This window comes from Podarcis bocagei (genome assembly GCF_964188305.1).
Source record: "Podarcis bocagei genome assembly, chromosome: Z".
In the NCBI taxonomy this organism is placed as follows: Eukaryota; Metazoa; Chordata; class Lepidosauria; order Squamata; family Lacertidae; genus Podarcis; species Podarcis bocagei.
This window is the reverse complement of record NC_138140.1, coordinates 16,000,234-16,016,955: the sequence shown is the minus strand read 5'-3', so window position 1 is coordinate 16,016,955 and position 16,722 is coordinate 16,000,234. Positions and strand designations below refer to the sequence as shown.

Sequence of the window (16,722 nt, the reverse complement as noted above, 5' to 3'; positions counted from 1 at the left end):
GAGATCTTTTAATTGGAAGGCCGGCACTCTTTTACAGCGTGGAAGGGGGACCTACGTGGACTTCCTAATGCAGCAGATTTCTGACTCCCATCAGCCTCGGCCAGCATGACCAAGGCTTAAGGATGATGCTGATGACCATGATGATGATTGAAGCGGAATGTTGGAATATTCAGGGCAAATAAAGGATAGTTTAGAGACAAGGAGAGTAAGAGGTGATATGATAGACATTTATAAAATTACGCATAAGACTAGAACTTGTGGACATTCAATGAAGCTGAATGTTGAAAGACCGAGGACAGATACCAGAAAGCCCTTCTTCACACATAACTATAGAATAAGAGGCAGTGATGGCCAGCAACTAGGATGGCTTTGAAAGAGGATTAGACAGAGGGCGACTAGTCACAATTGTTACCATCTTCCTCCACAGTCAACAGCAGAAATGCTTCTGAATCTGTTGCTGGAAACTATAGGAGGGGAGGGGGCTCTTGTGCTCATGTCTTGCCTCCAGGTTTCTAGAGGGTCCCTGTAAGAACTGGATGCTGGAGCCTGATCAAGCAGGCTCTTCTTATGATGAGAGTTGTAATCCAGAGACATCTGGAGGGCCACACGTTCTCCACTATGGCCTTTGGGGAAGGGCCCCTGAAGCTCAATAGTGGAATACCTGCTCTATATAAACCAGGTTGCAGGGTCAATCTCCAACAGCATCTCCAGGTAGAGGTGGGAAAGCTTCCCTTGTTTGCAGCCCTGTAGAGCAGATGCCAATCAGTGTAGACAATACAAAGTTAGATGGGCCAATGATCTGACTCAACATAAACCAGCTTACTATGTTCCTTTGTTCCTAGTAGTGTGTTGTGGCCAAGGTTGAACATTGTACAGATGTTGCGCCTACATCTTGTTTGATTTCTGACTACTTGATCCTCTGCAAACTGAATGTGTTGGTTTGCTTCTTTGAGTCACAAACGCTCGTCCATATTGCATTGCTCACATGGCTATGTTCGAAGCAAGAGGAAAAACAAGGAAGTAGTAGGTCCTCTGCATGGAGAAGACAGAGAAATGCTGTTGGGTAAGAGAGAAAAGGTGGGACTGCTCAGCACCTACCTTGCCTCTGTCTTCACCCAAAAGGAAAGGAGTGCCCAACCTGGTGATAACCGAATAAACAATGCAAGAAGGAAGCTGCAGCCCAAGATAGGAACAGAGGTGGTATGGGAACACTGAGTTGCTCTAAATGAATTCAAATCTCCAGGGCCTGATGAGCTGCACCCAAGGGTACTAAAGGAGCTTGCTGATGTAATCTCAGAGCCTCTGTTTATAATCTTTTGAGAATTCTTGGAGAACAGGTGAGGTCCCTGAAGACTGGAGGCAGGCAAATGTTGTTCTCATCTTCAAAAAAGGGAAAAAAGAAGACCCAGGTAACGACCAACTGGTGTGCTTGACAACGATACCAGGAAAGGTCCTAGAACAGATAATTATAAAGTTGGTCTGTGAGCACTTAGAAAAGGATGCTGTGGATATTAAGGTCCAGTATGGGCTTCTCAAAAACAAGTAATGCCAGACAAATCTCTGTCTTTTTAGTAGACCTACAAGCTTGGTGGATCAGGGGAATGCTGTGGATGTACGGTATCTTGTTTTCAATAAGGCTTTTGACGAGGTCCCCCATTATATTCTTGCAGAAAGCTGGTAAAATGTGGGCTGGATGAGGTAACTGTGAGGTAGATTTGTAGCTGGTTGACTGACTAAACCCAAGGAGTGCTCACTAATGGTTCCTGTCATCCTGTAAAAAAGTGACAAGTGGGGTGCCACAGAGTTCTGTCCTGGTCCTGTTGTTGTTTAGCATCTTTATAAATGACTTGGGTGAAGGAAGTAAGGGGGATGCTCATCCAATTTACAGATGACACCAAACGGGGAGGGGTAGCTAATGCCACGGAAGACAGAATTGGGATTCAAGATGACCTTAACAGATTGGAGAACTGTGCCCAAACTAATAAAATTATTTTCAGTAGGGACAAATGTGAGGTTCTACACTTAGGCAGGAATAACCAGTTGCACAAATATAAGATGGGGGACACCTGCCCTGCTGGTAGTACATGTGGAAAGGATCTTGGGGTCTTAGTAGAACACAAGCTTAACATGAGTCAATAGTGTGATGCAGCAGCAAAAAAAGCTAATGCTATTCTAGGCTACATCGTGTGCAGAGGAGGGCAACTAGGATGCTCAAGGGTCTAGAAACCAAGCCTTATGAGGAATGGTTGAAGGAGCTGGGTATGTTTAGCCTGGAAAAAAGGAGACTGGGAGGTGATTCTAACTAAACATCAGGAATAACTTTCTGACAGTAAGAGCTGTTTGACAGTGGAACAGACTTCCTCTGGAGGTGATGGGCTCTCCTTCATTGGAGGTTTTTAAGCAGAGATTGAATGGTCATCTGTCATGGATGCTTTAGTTGAGATTCCTGCATTGCAGGGGGGTGGACTAGATGATACTTGGGGTGCCTTCTAACTCTATGATTCTATGTGTGGCCGCCAAATTTGAGTGCCTCAGATTTACTTGGAGGAGAAGCAGCACAATAGGAAAGTTGTGGTGTCAGATCTGTGATTAACACTTCATATGTGCAAGTAAGCAGCCTGTTACAATTCTTTCAGTTAATGTGAACATGAGTATGATTTTGTCCTCCTAAATTATGCTTCTCCTCTGTGCTGGGTCTTTTAATCCCTGCTTAATCCCCACATGCTGAGCAGATCCTCAGTTGCCTGTTCATCAGGTGGTGACTTGAACGTGTGAATCCGCCACCACAGATCTAACATCCCAGGCAGATGCTCTGATGACCACTTAGAACACAATGGTTTTTGTTTTGTTTCCCCCTGATGCAATCAGCCAACAAGGTTTGGTCCATTCAGCGAGATTCTGTTCTTCTATTCTTGAAAGTTAGTGAAGCAAATAGCCCTTGCAGGTTGAATATCATGCTAAATGCAAGAGTCTTAATCCTATTTGTAGAATATATTGTGCTTTAAAGAAATATACTCTGAATCATGAAAAGGGGGCGTGTTAATTTATATTTATTCTTTAAACAGTATTACTTTTGTAATACAGTCTGGTATGGGAACAAATAAAAAAATGGTATTATCATTAAGTATGATGATTAATAACACTTAAAAAAACCAACCTTTCCAAGAGGGTCCGTTGCCACGTGCAGCTGTACACACAGGTGCAGAGACTATGCGAGTGCACGTGTGGAACTCCCGCCCCAAAGAGAGCAATCCCTTTGTCAAACGCAGACACATGAGATGGATTTTCTTAAAACGGTCAATAAAAGTGATCCAAGTGTCTTGACCCCCGAAACTTTTTTTCCCCTTACCCCAGGACCAAATGGAAAAGGCAGACCGCGGTGGGCCTGGAGCTGCTGGCCGAAGCCGGGAACTACTCGGCGCTGCAGAGGATGTTCCCGTCGCCTTATTTCTACCCGCAGAGTCTGGTGTCCAACCTGGATCCGGGCGCTGCCCTCTATCTCTACCGCGGGCCCAGCGCCCCGCCGCCGGCCCTGCAGAGGCCGCTGGTCCCCCGGATCCTCATCCACGGACTTCAAGGGGGCAGCGAGCCCCCGCCGCCCTTGCCCCCCCTGGCCGGAGTCCTTCCCCGGGCGGCTCAGCCGCGGTGAGGCGAGGAGGAGGGACCGGGCGCAGCTTCTGGAAGAGACAACGTGGGAACGCCGGGGGGTGGGTGGGAAATCCCTCTTTTGAACGGGCGTTGCTTTGCTCAAACACACACGCACGCACGCACGCACACGCACCATCAACCACACATGCAAGCGAACAAATTTGGTCCAGTTTGACTCTTGAAAACGGGAGGGAAAATCAGATCCTATTTGGGGGATATACCACGATGCACGCGTTTTAGTGCTTCCTTCCAGAGGCGTACCTAGGCTCCCTTGCGCCCTTGGCAAGGAGCGGTATCGGCGCGCCCCCTCCCTCCCCCCCGCATCTCCAGCAAAAAATATTTTTTTTTTAATTGGCCTAATTCAATCGTCACAAATTACTCTTAAACTGGGCGTTTAACAGCCCAATCCTATCAACGTCTAATCAAAAGTAAATCCCACCGAGTTCAATGGGGCTTACTCCCAGGAAAGTGGGTACACCGGCCTGCAGCCTAAAGGTAGCAAGCAACTTCTGACAATACCTCGCTTGCCTTTTTGTTTCTTATGGCACCACTTGGAGGTTGCGCCCTAAGTACACACTTTACTCGGAACTAAGCCCCGTCGATGGCCCTTGCTCTCTGGGGTAAACATGCAGCGGCGCGGGCTGGAAATTGGTCAAAGCGGGAAGGAAACCAGGGGAAAGTGACTCGTCTTTGCAAAATTAAGAGCCTCGCCTGACGTTTGGCGTCGTCGGCGTCCTCACGGGGAGCTCCGCTGCACGAACTAACCGGCAGCACTGCCGGCTCTCTGGGGAGGGGGCTCTGCAGGGCTGCTGCGACAGCCCATGCCTCCACGCCGCGCCGAGAGAGGGGCACTATTTTCGCGCCTCCGCCCCACGGCCTGCTCCCTTGGCGGGGGCCAACTTGGCTGACCCCTAAGTACGCCTCTGCCTCCTTCACACGACCTATGGGACGGTGCTTTGTTCCCTCTACAAGCCGAGCAGCAGCAAATAGACAAAATATTATCAATAATTTTTTTTCAAATAGGGAAAAAAAGTTTTGAAACAGTTAAATCAGATTACAGCAACAGAAGTAGGATGGGCCCTGTGAAAATAATAATAAAAAACCCCTACAAAGACGGTGTCTCCCATGCTGCCTCTTGTTTGCATGGGGTTTCCTGCTCTTCAGACCCATTGCCTTTCATAAACTCTGTTTACCCATGTGCACAAGCGTTTATGCCTGGGCTTGGGCCTGACACAGTCCTTTCCAGCAGAACAAGGAGGGTCATCCCTCCCTCTCTCCTGAAGTTGAAGGAGCTTCAAAGTTGCCAACCTCCCCACCCCTTCCCAGAATTCCTTCAGTTTTTTAAATAGGTACAACAGGTATTCAGCAGATGCAGTTCCCCCTCCCCCAGATTGCAGGGAGAACTTCTCCCGATTTGATATCGCAGCGGAGCATTCAGCACCCTTCTAAGTGGGCAAAGATGGACTTATATTCTCTCCCCCACCTGTTTGATAGCACCCCCTTTCCTAATAAACTTTTTTTTTTCCAGCTGAGGGCCACTTGTCCTCATAAGCAACCTTCTGGGGGACGCATGGCAGTGATGGGCAGGGCCAGGGGCCCTCACCTTTGTACCACAGGGGTGCTGCAAACCCCAGAGGTTTCTACGCACATGTGGACATCTGTACTCCAGCCAGGTAAGCAAGAGTTCAGGGACTCATTCCAGCCAGGTAAAAGCATCTAAGAAAGGTGCAGAGCCAGGCCTGTGAAGGGCATGGCCTGGGGAGAATTTCGAGGGCCACATAGACAGGTCTGGAGGGCCGCATGTGAAGAGCCTGACCCTTGCTCTGCATACTGGCCCAAACACCCTTTACACACATGGCTTCATGGACACATGCAGCCCACCATCTCACACGCACACATAACACATTGACAGGGCCCTTCCGTACTATTGCAGCATTACTTGATTTCCTTTGCATGGTCTGGCAAAGTTAAGCAGCTTTTAATAATAATATTAATAATAATAATAATAATAATAATAATAATAATAATAATGCTCCTTTGTTTTCAGATGGAGTGAATAGAGTCAAGCAGGCAGCTTCCCCCAAAGAATCCTGGGAAATGTAGTTCCCTCACAGGGCTACAATTCCCAGTACCCCATAACAAACTACAGCTCTCAGGATTCTTTTGAGGAAAAACATGCTTTACATACGTCCACCTGCAGAGCAGCCCAGCCTTCTGCCTGTCATTTCCTGGAATGTGTTTCCTGTTCAAGAGGGGCTAAGCCCAGGGCAGTAATTGATGCAGACATACCATAGGCAACCTCCTCAATAAGTTTGGCTTTTCAGTTACTTAATATATATGATATTCTTCATGGCACTCTAACATACCCCAGCCCCTCTACCACTTTGAGACTGAGGTCACATCCACACCAATAAGCAAATTGTTTGGGAGGTGTCCTCAGAGGCAAGACAAGAGAATTTTTCACACCTTGGCAGCCCTGCCGCCCCAGCCACAAAACCAGCAGCAGACATATCTGATCTGGGTTATTGATGGCTATTTATTTTTACACACACACACACACACACACACACACACACACACGTTTACAGTTTGCTCTCCTACCCAGTCCAGCCACACCAAGAAAATGTCCTCCGCTCATCTCGTTACATGCTGACTCGTCCTTTTCTCTCACTGCAGGAAAAGGGATAGAGTGAGCTCGTAAAGGGGAGAGAGATTAAGTTACACTCAGAGCAGACACACTGAAATCAGTGCACACTAGGTCCATTAACTTAGTGAACCCAGGTCCATTTGTTTCAACTTACTCTATTCTGTGCAGCAGGATTAACATACAATTTAATCACCAACACCTCTAAGTGGTTTACATCATTTCAGTTGGCCTTCTCTTGGTTTTATACAACTCTATATATCTGTGTTTTACTTCTTTTGATTCTTAAAATCATTTAAGAAATATATATTTAAATAGAGATGAGACCTGGCTCAGTGGTACTGTATGCAGAAGGTCCCAGGTTTAATCCTTCAACAGCATAGCCATGTAGGAATGCAAATGTCTTCTCTTTGAAACCCTGCCAGTCAGTGTAGACATTACTGAGCTAAGAAGACCAATGGTCTGACTTAGTATTTCTGTATTCCTGGTATGTGAAACACTTACCAGCCCAATTTTGGGAAGTTTGTGTAAAGATTTAAAAAAAAAACCATTCATTTTATAGTGTATATAAAACAGAGAGAACAGTTACAACAGGTAAAATTTAATTATTATTATTTTTGAAAAAAAATAAACAATAGGCACGTTGAATGGGTTAAAATAACAGAATCCAATTTGATTTCAGCAGATGAGACTAGGCTTGCAAACTTACCTATGAGTAAGCCCCACTAAACCCAGCAGGCATTACTTCTGTTTTAGGCCTTCCAATTTTGGAAATTAGTTGCTGGCGGACCACCAGCCTGGCTCGAGGTACAGAAAGGTGTAGATTGCTCCCTCTAACACACACACACACACACACACACGCACACACGCACACACTAACAGACAGACACACACACACACACACACACACACACACACACACACAGAGCAAAAGAAATAACTATGTTTTATCTCCCTGTAGCACAAGAGGACTCCTTTTATGCTAGACCAAGAATTTTCAAAAAGTATGTAACTTTAATTTTTTTTCCTTTTTGTAAATAACTTTGGTGCACAAATGTATATGAATTATTTATTGGTGAACCCAGAGGGCGTATTTGTGTAAGTGAGTCTCGTAAGTCTGTATATCTGTAGGATTCTCTTTTCCGGACTTTGTAATGAGGAAGAAGAAAAGGAGGATTCTTGCTTTAGAAGAGATCAGGGGGAGGGGAAAGCTTCCTCTCTTGCTTTCGCTCTCTTTCCCTCTCCATCTCTCTTTTTTTAAATGTGGAAATAAACTTCTTTACAAACAGATTGAGTCATTTCCTAGCCTTCTTCACCCACCCCACTTCGCTACAGAGACATCAAAACATGCTGGAAAGCAATGAGAGAGAAGCAGCAAGAGGAAGTCCCTAAAATTCTCGCTGGAGGGAAAAATAATTCTGGTTACGTGGATAAGGAATCAGTTTAATGTCTCTACCCTGCTTTTCAGCCCTTTTGGTGGCTTAAGAACTGGATCTGGCCAATGGCCCATCTAGTCCAGCATCCTGTTCTCACAGTGGCTAACTAGATGCCTGTGGGAAACCTGAAAGCAGGACCCAAGCACAAAAGCCCTCTCCCCTCGTGTGGTTCCCAGCAACTGGTATTCAGAAGCATTGCTGACTCGTGGTTAGTAGCCCTTTATAGCCCTCTCCCCCATGACTTTGCCTAATCCTCTTTTAAAGCCATCTAGGTTGGTGGCCATCACTGCTTCCAGCAGGAGGAAGTTCCATCTTGAACTATGTGCTGTGTGTATCTGATCTTAGCCTATCAACATTTTACATTTGTGTAAAATAAAAGTAAACAAAAGCAGCTCAGGTAAGCCTTCCGATATGTTGCTGGTTTCCCATCATACAGTGACCCATCAACTTGCAGGCAAGTATGCAGAAGAAATTCGATTCTGGTTTTATTTACAGGAGGAACTTAGCTAATTCGCTGTTTCTGAAATCCAGTCTTAGACGGCTTTAGAAGAGGATTAGACAAATACATGGAGGAGAAGCCTATCCATGGGCTACTAGCCATGTGGCTATGCTCTGTTCCCAAAGAAAGCCCAAACAAACTGAAAGCATGGAGATTGCAGTCAAACCATTTGCCGCGGTAAAAGGTGGCAGTGCTTAGCTGTGGCAAAAGCCTTTGATAGTGGTTATCCTGGGGTTATGTAGATTTAGTACCAGGATGTGCGTGCTATCCAGCAGCGGCTGGTGCGCTCTGGGAGTAGGAGCACAGAAGGCAAGGAGTCCATGAGTAGGCAGAGCCATGTCAACAAGGGGCAACACTGAAGTGAAGGAATAAGAAGCGGACAGGCAGGACTACTCCTTGGACTGGATATAAGTAAGGAAGGAAAGGGCAGGCTGGAGAAGGATGGAGAAGAAAACTTGAATTAGTCGGCTCTGCCTGTTGGCCACCCTGCCTTCCGCATGATCGTTCTGAATAAGCACCAGCCACCATGGCCCGGCTCTTCACATCTGAACATGTCCCTCCCTACAGAAAGCAGCCTAGGCCAGACCAGTGACTCATGCAGAACTGCGAGAGAGGCTCTCCTCTGTGGGTGGTGCTTGGGGCTCATGATATTCTACAAGGGACAATACTAAGGCAAAGGAAGCTGGCAGCCGGAGCCCCCACCACCCTTGGAATGATTGCAAGTAAAAAGCAGGCAGGGAGTGGCTGAGAACAGGCTGACAGTTAGTAGGGCACTTGCACCAGTGGACCAGCCTCCACCGGTGGGGCTTATTTTTGTTGTTTCTCTGCCCTCTGTACCTTCTGAAAGCAGAGTCGGAGAGCTGGAGAGGGTCAGGGAGGCGGGGACCTTGCCAGCGACAGTGAATTATTAACGCTCATCTTGCAAACAGATAATGGCCTTAAATGATCGCTTTGGTGAAAAAACAAAAAAGAGTGCCTTCCACCCTCCAGCAATAATGAAAAGGGGAAAGGGGAGGAACAAGAGAAGGAAAGGACTTAAGTTGCTCATCTGCCTTTGGCCTGCATCTCCCCCAGCAGCTGGTCACCGGGACAAGCCTGGGAGCTGCTCTCTGTCTTGGGAAGCTGACAGATGGGTTGCGAGGCTTAGCTCTTTACACAGAACCAGGCCTCCTCTGCCAGACCAACGTCACCCACCCCCCTTTGCACACACAAACACACACACAGATCTCCTCCCCAACCTGCAGGCCAGGCTGCAAAAATATATGCATGCAGGTCAGACACTCAAGCGGAGGGACAACAAATGGCGATAAATGAAAGAGCTATGCAGAGATCCTCAGCAGGGAGGAGAGAAGGAGGGCCCTAGGGTTGAAAATGGATAGGCATAGAAATGATCTAAGGAGCTGCAGAAAATGTTTGCTTCGCTACGGATGGGAGAATTTGCCAATTTTGTTTTTCTCTTTCCATTTCTTGTCTTACTGTCCGCTGTCCATTTGTTTAAAGTTCTCATGAAAACTTCCTCAGTCTTTACCATGAGTGTTACCACTTGTTAGGGTTTCAGTCTTGTTTTTAATGTATCAGTTGTTTTAGTTTAACTGTTCTTAGTCATCTTATATGTAAATCTCCTGGAGGCAGTGGTTTAGAAGGCAGTGAATAATCTGTGATGTTGATGATAATATTCACCAGCATTTTAAGTGTTAATTTCTCCTAACAGACTCATCTTTGTAGGCAGTTTTGCCTAACATATACATTTATTTGCAAGCCATATCCCCCAGTGTGATACATTTGTGTATGCCATTTTCATTATTATATGCATTTTTATGCACACTTTGCCCCAGTACATGCATTTCTGTACCTGCAGGCTGGAGAATTGTGATGCAAAATGTGAACGCCATGATACCACTTTAAACAGTCATGACTTCCCCAAATAATTCTGAGAGCTGCAGTTTCATAAAGGTGCTGAAAGTTGTTAAAAGAGACCCCTGCATTCCCCTCACAGAGCTACGATTCCCATAGTGTATTAGCAGTCAATTTGTCTTCATGGGGAATTCTGGAAATTGTAGCTTTGAGGGTAATGGGCGGGGAAGTTGTTCCTGAGAACTCTCAGCACCCTTAACAAACTACAACTCCCATAATTTTTTTTTTGAGGGGGGAAGACTTGACTACTTAAAGTGGCATCATAGTGCTTTACATGTATGGTGTGAATGTGGTCTCTGTCTTCACTCTTACTCAGGGCTGGGAAGTCTGCAGCCCTTCAGATGTTGCATGACTCCAGCACCCATTCTGGAGCAACTCTCCTATGAGGAAAGGCTGCAGTATTTTTGACTTTTTCATTGGGAAAAAAGGCAAGTAAGAAGCAACACAGTAGAAATTTATAAAATTATGCATGGATTGGAGACAGTGGATGCATTTTCCCCATCCTTCTTTCATAACACTAGATCCTTGCAGAAATCCAATGAAGCTGAATGTTTGAAGATTCAGGACAGATAGAAGAAAGGCCTTCACACAGTGCGTAGCTAAACTATGGAACTCTCTCCTATAGGAGACAGTTATAGCCACCATCTATGATGCGAGTGGCGCTGTGGTCTAAACCCTGGGCTTGCCGATTGGAAGGTTGGTGGTTCGAATCCCCGTGATGGGGTGAGTCCCTGCTTCTGCCCACCTAGCAGTTCGAAAGCACGTCAAAGTGCAAGTAGATAAATAGGTACAGCTCCGGCGGTAAGGTAAACAGCGTTTCCGTGCACTGCTCTGGTTCACCAGAAGCAGCTTAGTCATGCTGGCCACATGACCCAGAAGCTGTATGCCGGCTCCCTCAGCCAGTAAAGCGAGATGAGCGCCACAACTCCAGAGTCGTTCGCGACTGGACCTAATGGTCAGGAGTCCTTTACCTTTTTTAAAAATGATATCTTTAAAAGAGGATTGGACAAATTCATGGAGATAAAGGCTATCAGTGGCTAATAGGCAGACCCAGATGAAAGCAACTTGAGGTGCTAGGCTAAGAGATCTTGAGAGGCCCAAACTGAATAGCATCTGATCATGAGAAACAAAACCCCGTTCTCTTCTTTATCAACTCAGTGAAAGTAGAACATTTCTGAAATTTTAGCACTGATTAAAAGATTGTTTATAAATTTATGGAATTAATGAACACATCCACACAGAACCTTCATAGGGGAAATTATAGCAAAGTTACAACATTGCACTATATACAAGGTCAGAACAGTTTCTTTCAAGGTCTTTTGGGTGCAAACTTAATTATATCATTAAAATCAGTAAGTCACAGTTTATCATTTTATATGCAGAGAATGCTTAGATCACACAATCATTCTTGGGACATTGTTGAGCGTAGATCATTCTGTATCCTTTTTAGTCTATAAAATGATGTTTCGCCAGTACAGTTTGTAACCATTAAACGCAGGAACAATCTAAAAATTGTTTCCACATTTGGAAAAGCTGTCTGAATTTTTCCTGGAATATTACTTGATGCATATCTTGGTGGGTGAAATTTTCTTTTTCAGGGTGAGCTGGTTTGACATACAGGTAGAAGTGCAAGCGTTCATTGACACTAGACTAAGGTCAACATCCTTTGGGTACTTTGCACCAAAATCACAATGCCATTGTGAATATGCTCCTTGGTTGCTTGAAGGTTCACCACAAAAGAAAAATTGCCAGCTCCTATACACTGTTGCCCTTCTGTTTACATTGGCTTTAAGAGTGACCATGACAGGTGTAAATGAATTTACCCTTAACTCTTTGAGAAAGTTTGTTTAAGGTTTCAGGTGCTGTCCCATCATTCCCCACCCCCCACCCCGTACCTTCTTTTGACAGTTTTGCACTCTACCTCTGGTAGAGTAAATTTTTCTTGCTGTTCAGTTTCATCAAACTTAACCTGGGTGTTTGATACAAAGTGTAATAGTGAGCTGTAAATATTTACACATGTGCTCAATAAAATTTGCAAACTTGGGAGTGCCTTGCTAACTTTATGAAATTGGTCTAGCAAAACTGTTCAAAGGTGGAGCATAAACATGAATTCAAATCCTTCCATTTTTTGCGGAAGATTTACAGCTTGTTGTCTAGTATCTCCTTTTTCGGTTTCACCACAGTAAATATGACTGAGGAATTCAACAATGTAAGTATAACTTTCACCAATAGCTGCAGTAGCTTTGCCATGAGCCTCTCTTATTGTGTCGGATAAATGTTTAGGAACTTTTGACCCAAAAGCAAGAATTCTTTTATCACTGCCCATCTTTCTGAAGTAGCTGAGAAAAAACAATGAAGTTAATCTATTGTGGTAAAAAATCATTGCAACCAGGCATGAGTAAAATGCAGTTCAGCCAAAGAGATTTAGAGAATGTCCAATGCATGGAATAATCTTTGCAAACTTGTTCCTTTCCAGCATTTTTGGTTGGTTGCCGTTATAGTTTTCAGCCATATTGGCTGCATTGTCATATGACTGTCCTCTAGATTTGCTGAAATCTATTTCAAGTTCAGAATCAGCTCAGCCATACTTTCACTGGTGTGATCTTTCAGTTCAAAAAGACTCAGAAAGCATTGAGCTGGTAATCCATCGTGGGGAGAAACATATCTAACAATGACAGTAAGCTGATAAACATGGGAAACATCAGGGGTTGAATTGACTGATAAACTAAAATAACCTGCCTATTTGAAGTCATTTGGTATTGCTTCTTGAACTGTATTAGCCATCACCTGGATAACCTCGTCGCATATGGCTTTGGATAAGTAAGGGTGACCAAAGCCTTTACCTCCATACCGATTTATGTGAGCACACAGGAAGGGATCAAATCTGGCAATTAATTCAAGCAATTCCAGAAAGTTACCATTATTTGGTGAACTGAATTCCTGAATTTTATTTCCCCTAAACGCCAAGCCACGTTCTGCCAAAAGAGAAATCAGTGCAATAACTCACTGAAGTACGTGCCTCCAGTAATCCTGCTCATTTTGATGTGAGCATGTGATCATGCTTTCTTGTTAAGCATGTTAGCATAGGGTTAATATGATTTTTAGAGTTTTTGTGGGTTCGAACAAGATAAGTGTGATGCTAATAATCAGAGTCATTAGAAGGTAGTTAGGTTAGTGAAAAATTTGCACACAAACTAGTAGACCTTTCCTGTTGTGAGAGAATACATTAGCCATTCCTGAGGGTAGGTTTTTCAATTTACTTTTGGTGGAATAGAATCAATACAGAATATTTCCTCGTTATTCAACATTATCCATAAACCTACATCATTATTGTCTCTGAAATAACTAGTTAGTAATTTTGTGTATGTGGTGCTGGGGTTTTCGCTGAGATCATTTGCTTTGTTTTCCAATTCTTTAAGATTGCATTGAGCTTTAACTGCTTCTTTTGGTATAACTATCTCGTGGCATGTTGCGGAACATGGGGTCTCAAATTTCAGAGGTGCCCTATGCAACACCAGGATTTGGTACTCCCCACCCATCTCGCTCCATTCTACACCATAATTGCAGCATCTCTTGTGGTGCCCTCAAGGCTCTGCGTTCAGTGTGACCAAACCAGTTGCACTCCCCTAAATCTGCCTCTGGTACCTTGTGTTACCGTATTTTTCGCCCTATAGGATGTACTTTTCCCCCTCAAAAAATGAAGGGGAAATGTGTGTGCGTCCTGTGGGGCAAATGCAGGCTTCAGGAGAGCCCCACCGCCAGCCCCACAAGCTCGGGGGACAGCGGGGAGGCGGAACGCTGCCATCCCACTGTCCCCCGACCTGGTTTGGAGGCTGGCGGCGGGGAGAAGCCTGCTCCTCCCCGTCGCCAGCCCCGCAAACTCGGGGGATAGCGGGAGAGGCTGTCCCCCAACTTGGTTAGAAGGCTGGCGGCGGGAGAAGCCTGCTTCTCCCCGCCGCCAGCCCCGCAAACTCGGGGGGCATCTTCCCGCCCCAGCCCCGCGCCTGGGGGGGGGGGAAATAAATTTTTTTTCTTTATTTCCCCCCCAAAAAACTAGGTGCGTTCTTATGGGGCGAAAAATATGGTAGTCTTTGTAGGTCCAGTACTTGTGGCTGTAGTCACTGAAAACAGTTCTCAAAGTTCTTGGGAGGCTGCGCTCTGTATATAAACCGGTTGTTCTGCTCAAACTGCTTAGTGTCGTCTACTTGATTTTCTTCTATTTGTAAACACGAACGTTCTGTATCTGAGGGATTATGTAGGGCTGTTTTTGCCGGCTGTACAAAGCCGTATGACGTGATTGGCTTTAAATGTTGGGAGTACTTCCTTCTGTTCTTTTCGTCACTTTCATTTACTAGCACCACTTTCATATTGCTTGCTCATTATTATTTTCACAAAAAGGTGATTCACAGTGATATAAAAGGATCCTCACTTGTTCTTAAAACACACACTGTAATGATAGACAGTGATCTGAACACCTGCATTGCTTTGTAGTGGACAATATTATTTGATTCTGAGTAGCTTTAAAGCCTCCACGAATTTACTAAACAATAAGTATTCACTTGTCATAGACTCGTGTGTCACATGTTTAACGTTACTAAGGAACTGGGCCTAGATTGTAAAATTTGCCTGTTTTTTTAGAATGGGGGGGGGGGGGAGAGGCCGAGGCCCTCCTAGATTATGAGGCCCTGGGATGCAGCCTGTTCAGTCTGTATGTAAATATAGCCAGTAGTATTTTTCTAGAAAAAAAAGGTGCCAGAACTCACTATGAACACCTCCCTCAGTCTCTTAGAATGGCAGTGGCACCAACCTGAGAGGTGCCAGAACCCACCTGAGAGCAGATCCTCCAAGTATCCCTATTTTCCAGGGATGTCCCTGATTTTGAGAAGCTGTCCAGGTTTCTGATTTGATCCCAGTATGTCCCACTTTTCCTTAGGCCGTCCCTATTTTCACTGAAGAAATGTTGGAGGGTATGGAGTTATCCGGCCTCCGAGCCGTCTGAAGGCAATCCTGTATAGGGGAGTTTTTAAAAATGTTTCATGTTTTATTATGTTTTTATGTTGGAAGCTGCCCAGAGTGGCTGGGCAAACCCAGTGAGACGTGTGGGGTATATATAGTTGATTAATCATTATGGAATGGGACAAGGACATCGGAGAAATGTTGGAGGGTATGCCTAAGAGGTGCCGGAACCGAGTTCCTGTGAGTTCCCCCTGAAAAAAAAGGCCCTGAATGTAGTACTGCTACTAGCCATGATGGCTGCACCCCTGTGGCAGCATCCCTTGGAATACCAGTTGCTGGAAACTGCAGGAAGGGAGAGTTCTCCTGTGCTCCAGTCCTGCTAGTGAGTTTCCCACTGAAGCATTTGGTTGGCCATGGTGAGAACAAGATGCTGGACTAGATGGGCCCCCTTTGGCCTGATCTTACAGGATTCCAGCACTTTCTGGAGGTTGCCCACCCCTCTTGCTACTGGTTGAAAGTAATACCTCAGCTCCACCACTGTCCCTTTTGGTCAGAGCCATTCACTCTTGGGAAACATCAGAAGAGGCTAAACTGTGGCCCTCTGGATGTTGCTATGTGACAACTCCAATAACCCCTGACAGATGGAGGTGCTGTTTCGTCAGTCTGCCTCAGGGACTAGGGCCTGGCCTGCTGTGGAAAGGGTTGTACTCCCCTTGAGCCTTGCAGCTGTGGTGGCAAGGAGTACCAACCATCACATCTCTTGAGTCAGTCTGATTTAGCACTAGTTACCCATGCCTTCTCTGCATTGCTGTTCGGATTACTGCAAACTGAGTTACATGGAGCTACCCTAGAAGACTGTCCGGTCAGTGCAGCGCTTCAAATGATGCAAAATGTAATGGCCAAGCAATTGTTCCCCAGGCTCAGGAGATGTTTAAAGCCCTAAGCGGCTTAGTTCCTCTGGGGCTGCATGCCTCATTATGAACCTGCCCCCTTGTTAAGAGCTGCAGGAGAGACCCTTATGAAGATATGACTGCCAGCAGAGGCCCACTTGACAGGCATGTGGGGGAGAGCTTTTCCCTCCATTACCCCCAGATGAAGGAATGCAATCACACCCACCCACGTCACTGTTGTTAGGAAAGGTATCAAGGCACAGTTAAAACAAAAACAAAAAACCACTAAGTTTTCTATAGACTCGAGATTTTAATGTAAAGAGTCCCCCCCCCCCCCAATAAAAAGCAGATATTGGCTGACATTCCCAATGTAACATGGTCATTGTCTAATTTTAATCAATTGTTTTTCTTTCTGTTAAAACCATGTATAGCCATTCAAGCAGACCGAGAGTTGACTGCTTTTGAACAACTTATAGTCAATGTTCCTGCTACAGAGAACAATCAGAGAAAAATCTTTGTTGACATTTATTAAGGACTGGAAACTTCTTATGGACTTTTTGCGTGAAAGAGAAAATGAACTTGTAATATCTGGATTTGAAGATTGAGAAAATGTTGGCTTATAGAAAATAGAATAGTTGGATGTCAATTTCAGTGAATACTTTGAACTAGTTGCTATATTTAGCTGTCAAGAGAATCAGAAGTCTTTTAATCTTTTTCTATTTTTTCCCTTTTTAA

The 16,722-nt window shown here is 45.0% G+C and overlaps 1 protein-coding gene across 2 annotated transcripts in view; it reads left to right on the top strand.

Moving 5' to 3' along the window:
• The window catches only part of BARHL1 (BarH like homeobox 1), a 37,750-nt gene extending 21,229 nt beyond the window's left edge, over positions 1–16,521 (top strand). Inside the window, exons 3-7 of one of the 2 annotated variants that reach the window (XM_081179258.1) lie at positions 3,355–3,707; positions 5,177–5,321; positions 6,325–7,296; positions 10,458–10,569; positions 16,419–16,521. In XM_081179258.1, coding sequence (XP_081035384.1) covers positions 3,355–3,649 — 295 coding nt within the window. In that variant the 3' untranslated portion in view covers positions 3,650–3,707; positions 5,177–5,321; positions 6,325–7,296; positions 10,458–10,569; positions 16,419–16,521. Of the gene's footprint in view, positions 1–3,354; positions 3,708–5,176; positions 5,322–6,324; positions 7,297–10,457; positions 10,570–16,418 lie in introns of those variants that run through there. The other variant, XM_081179260.1, reaches the window with a different exon arrangement.
• Positions 16,522–16,722: the final 201 nt, after the last annotated feature.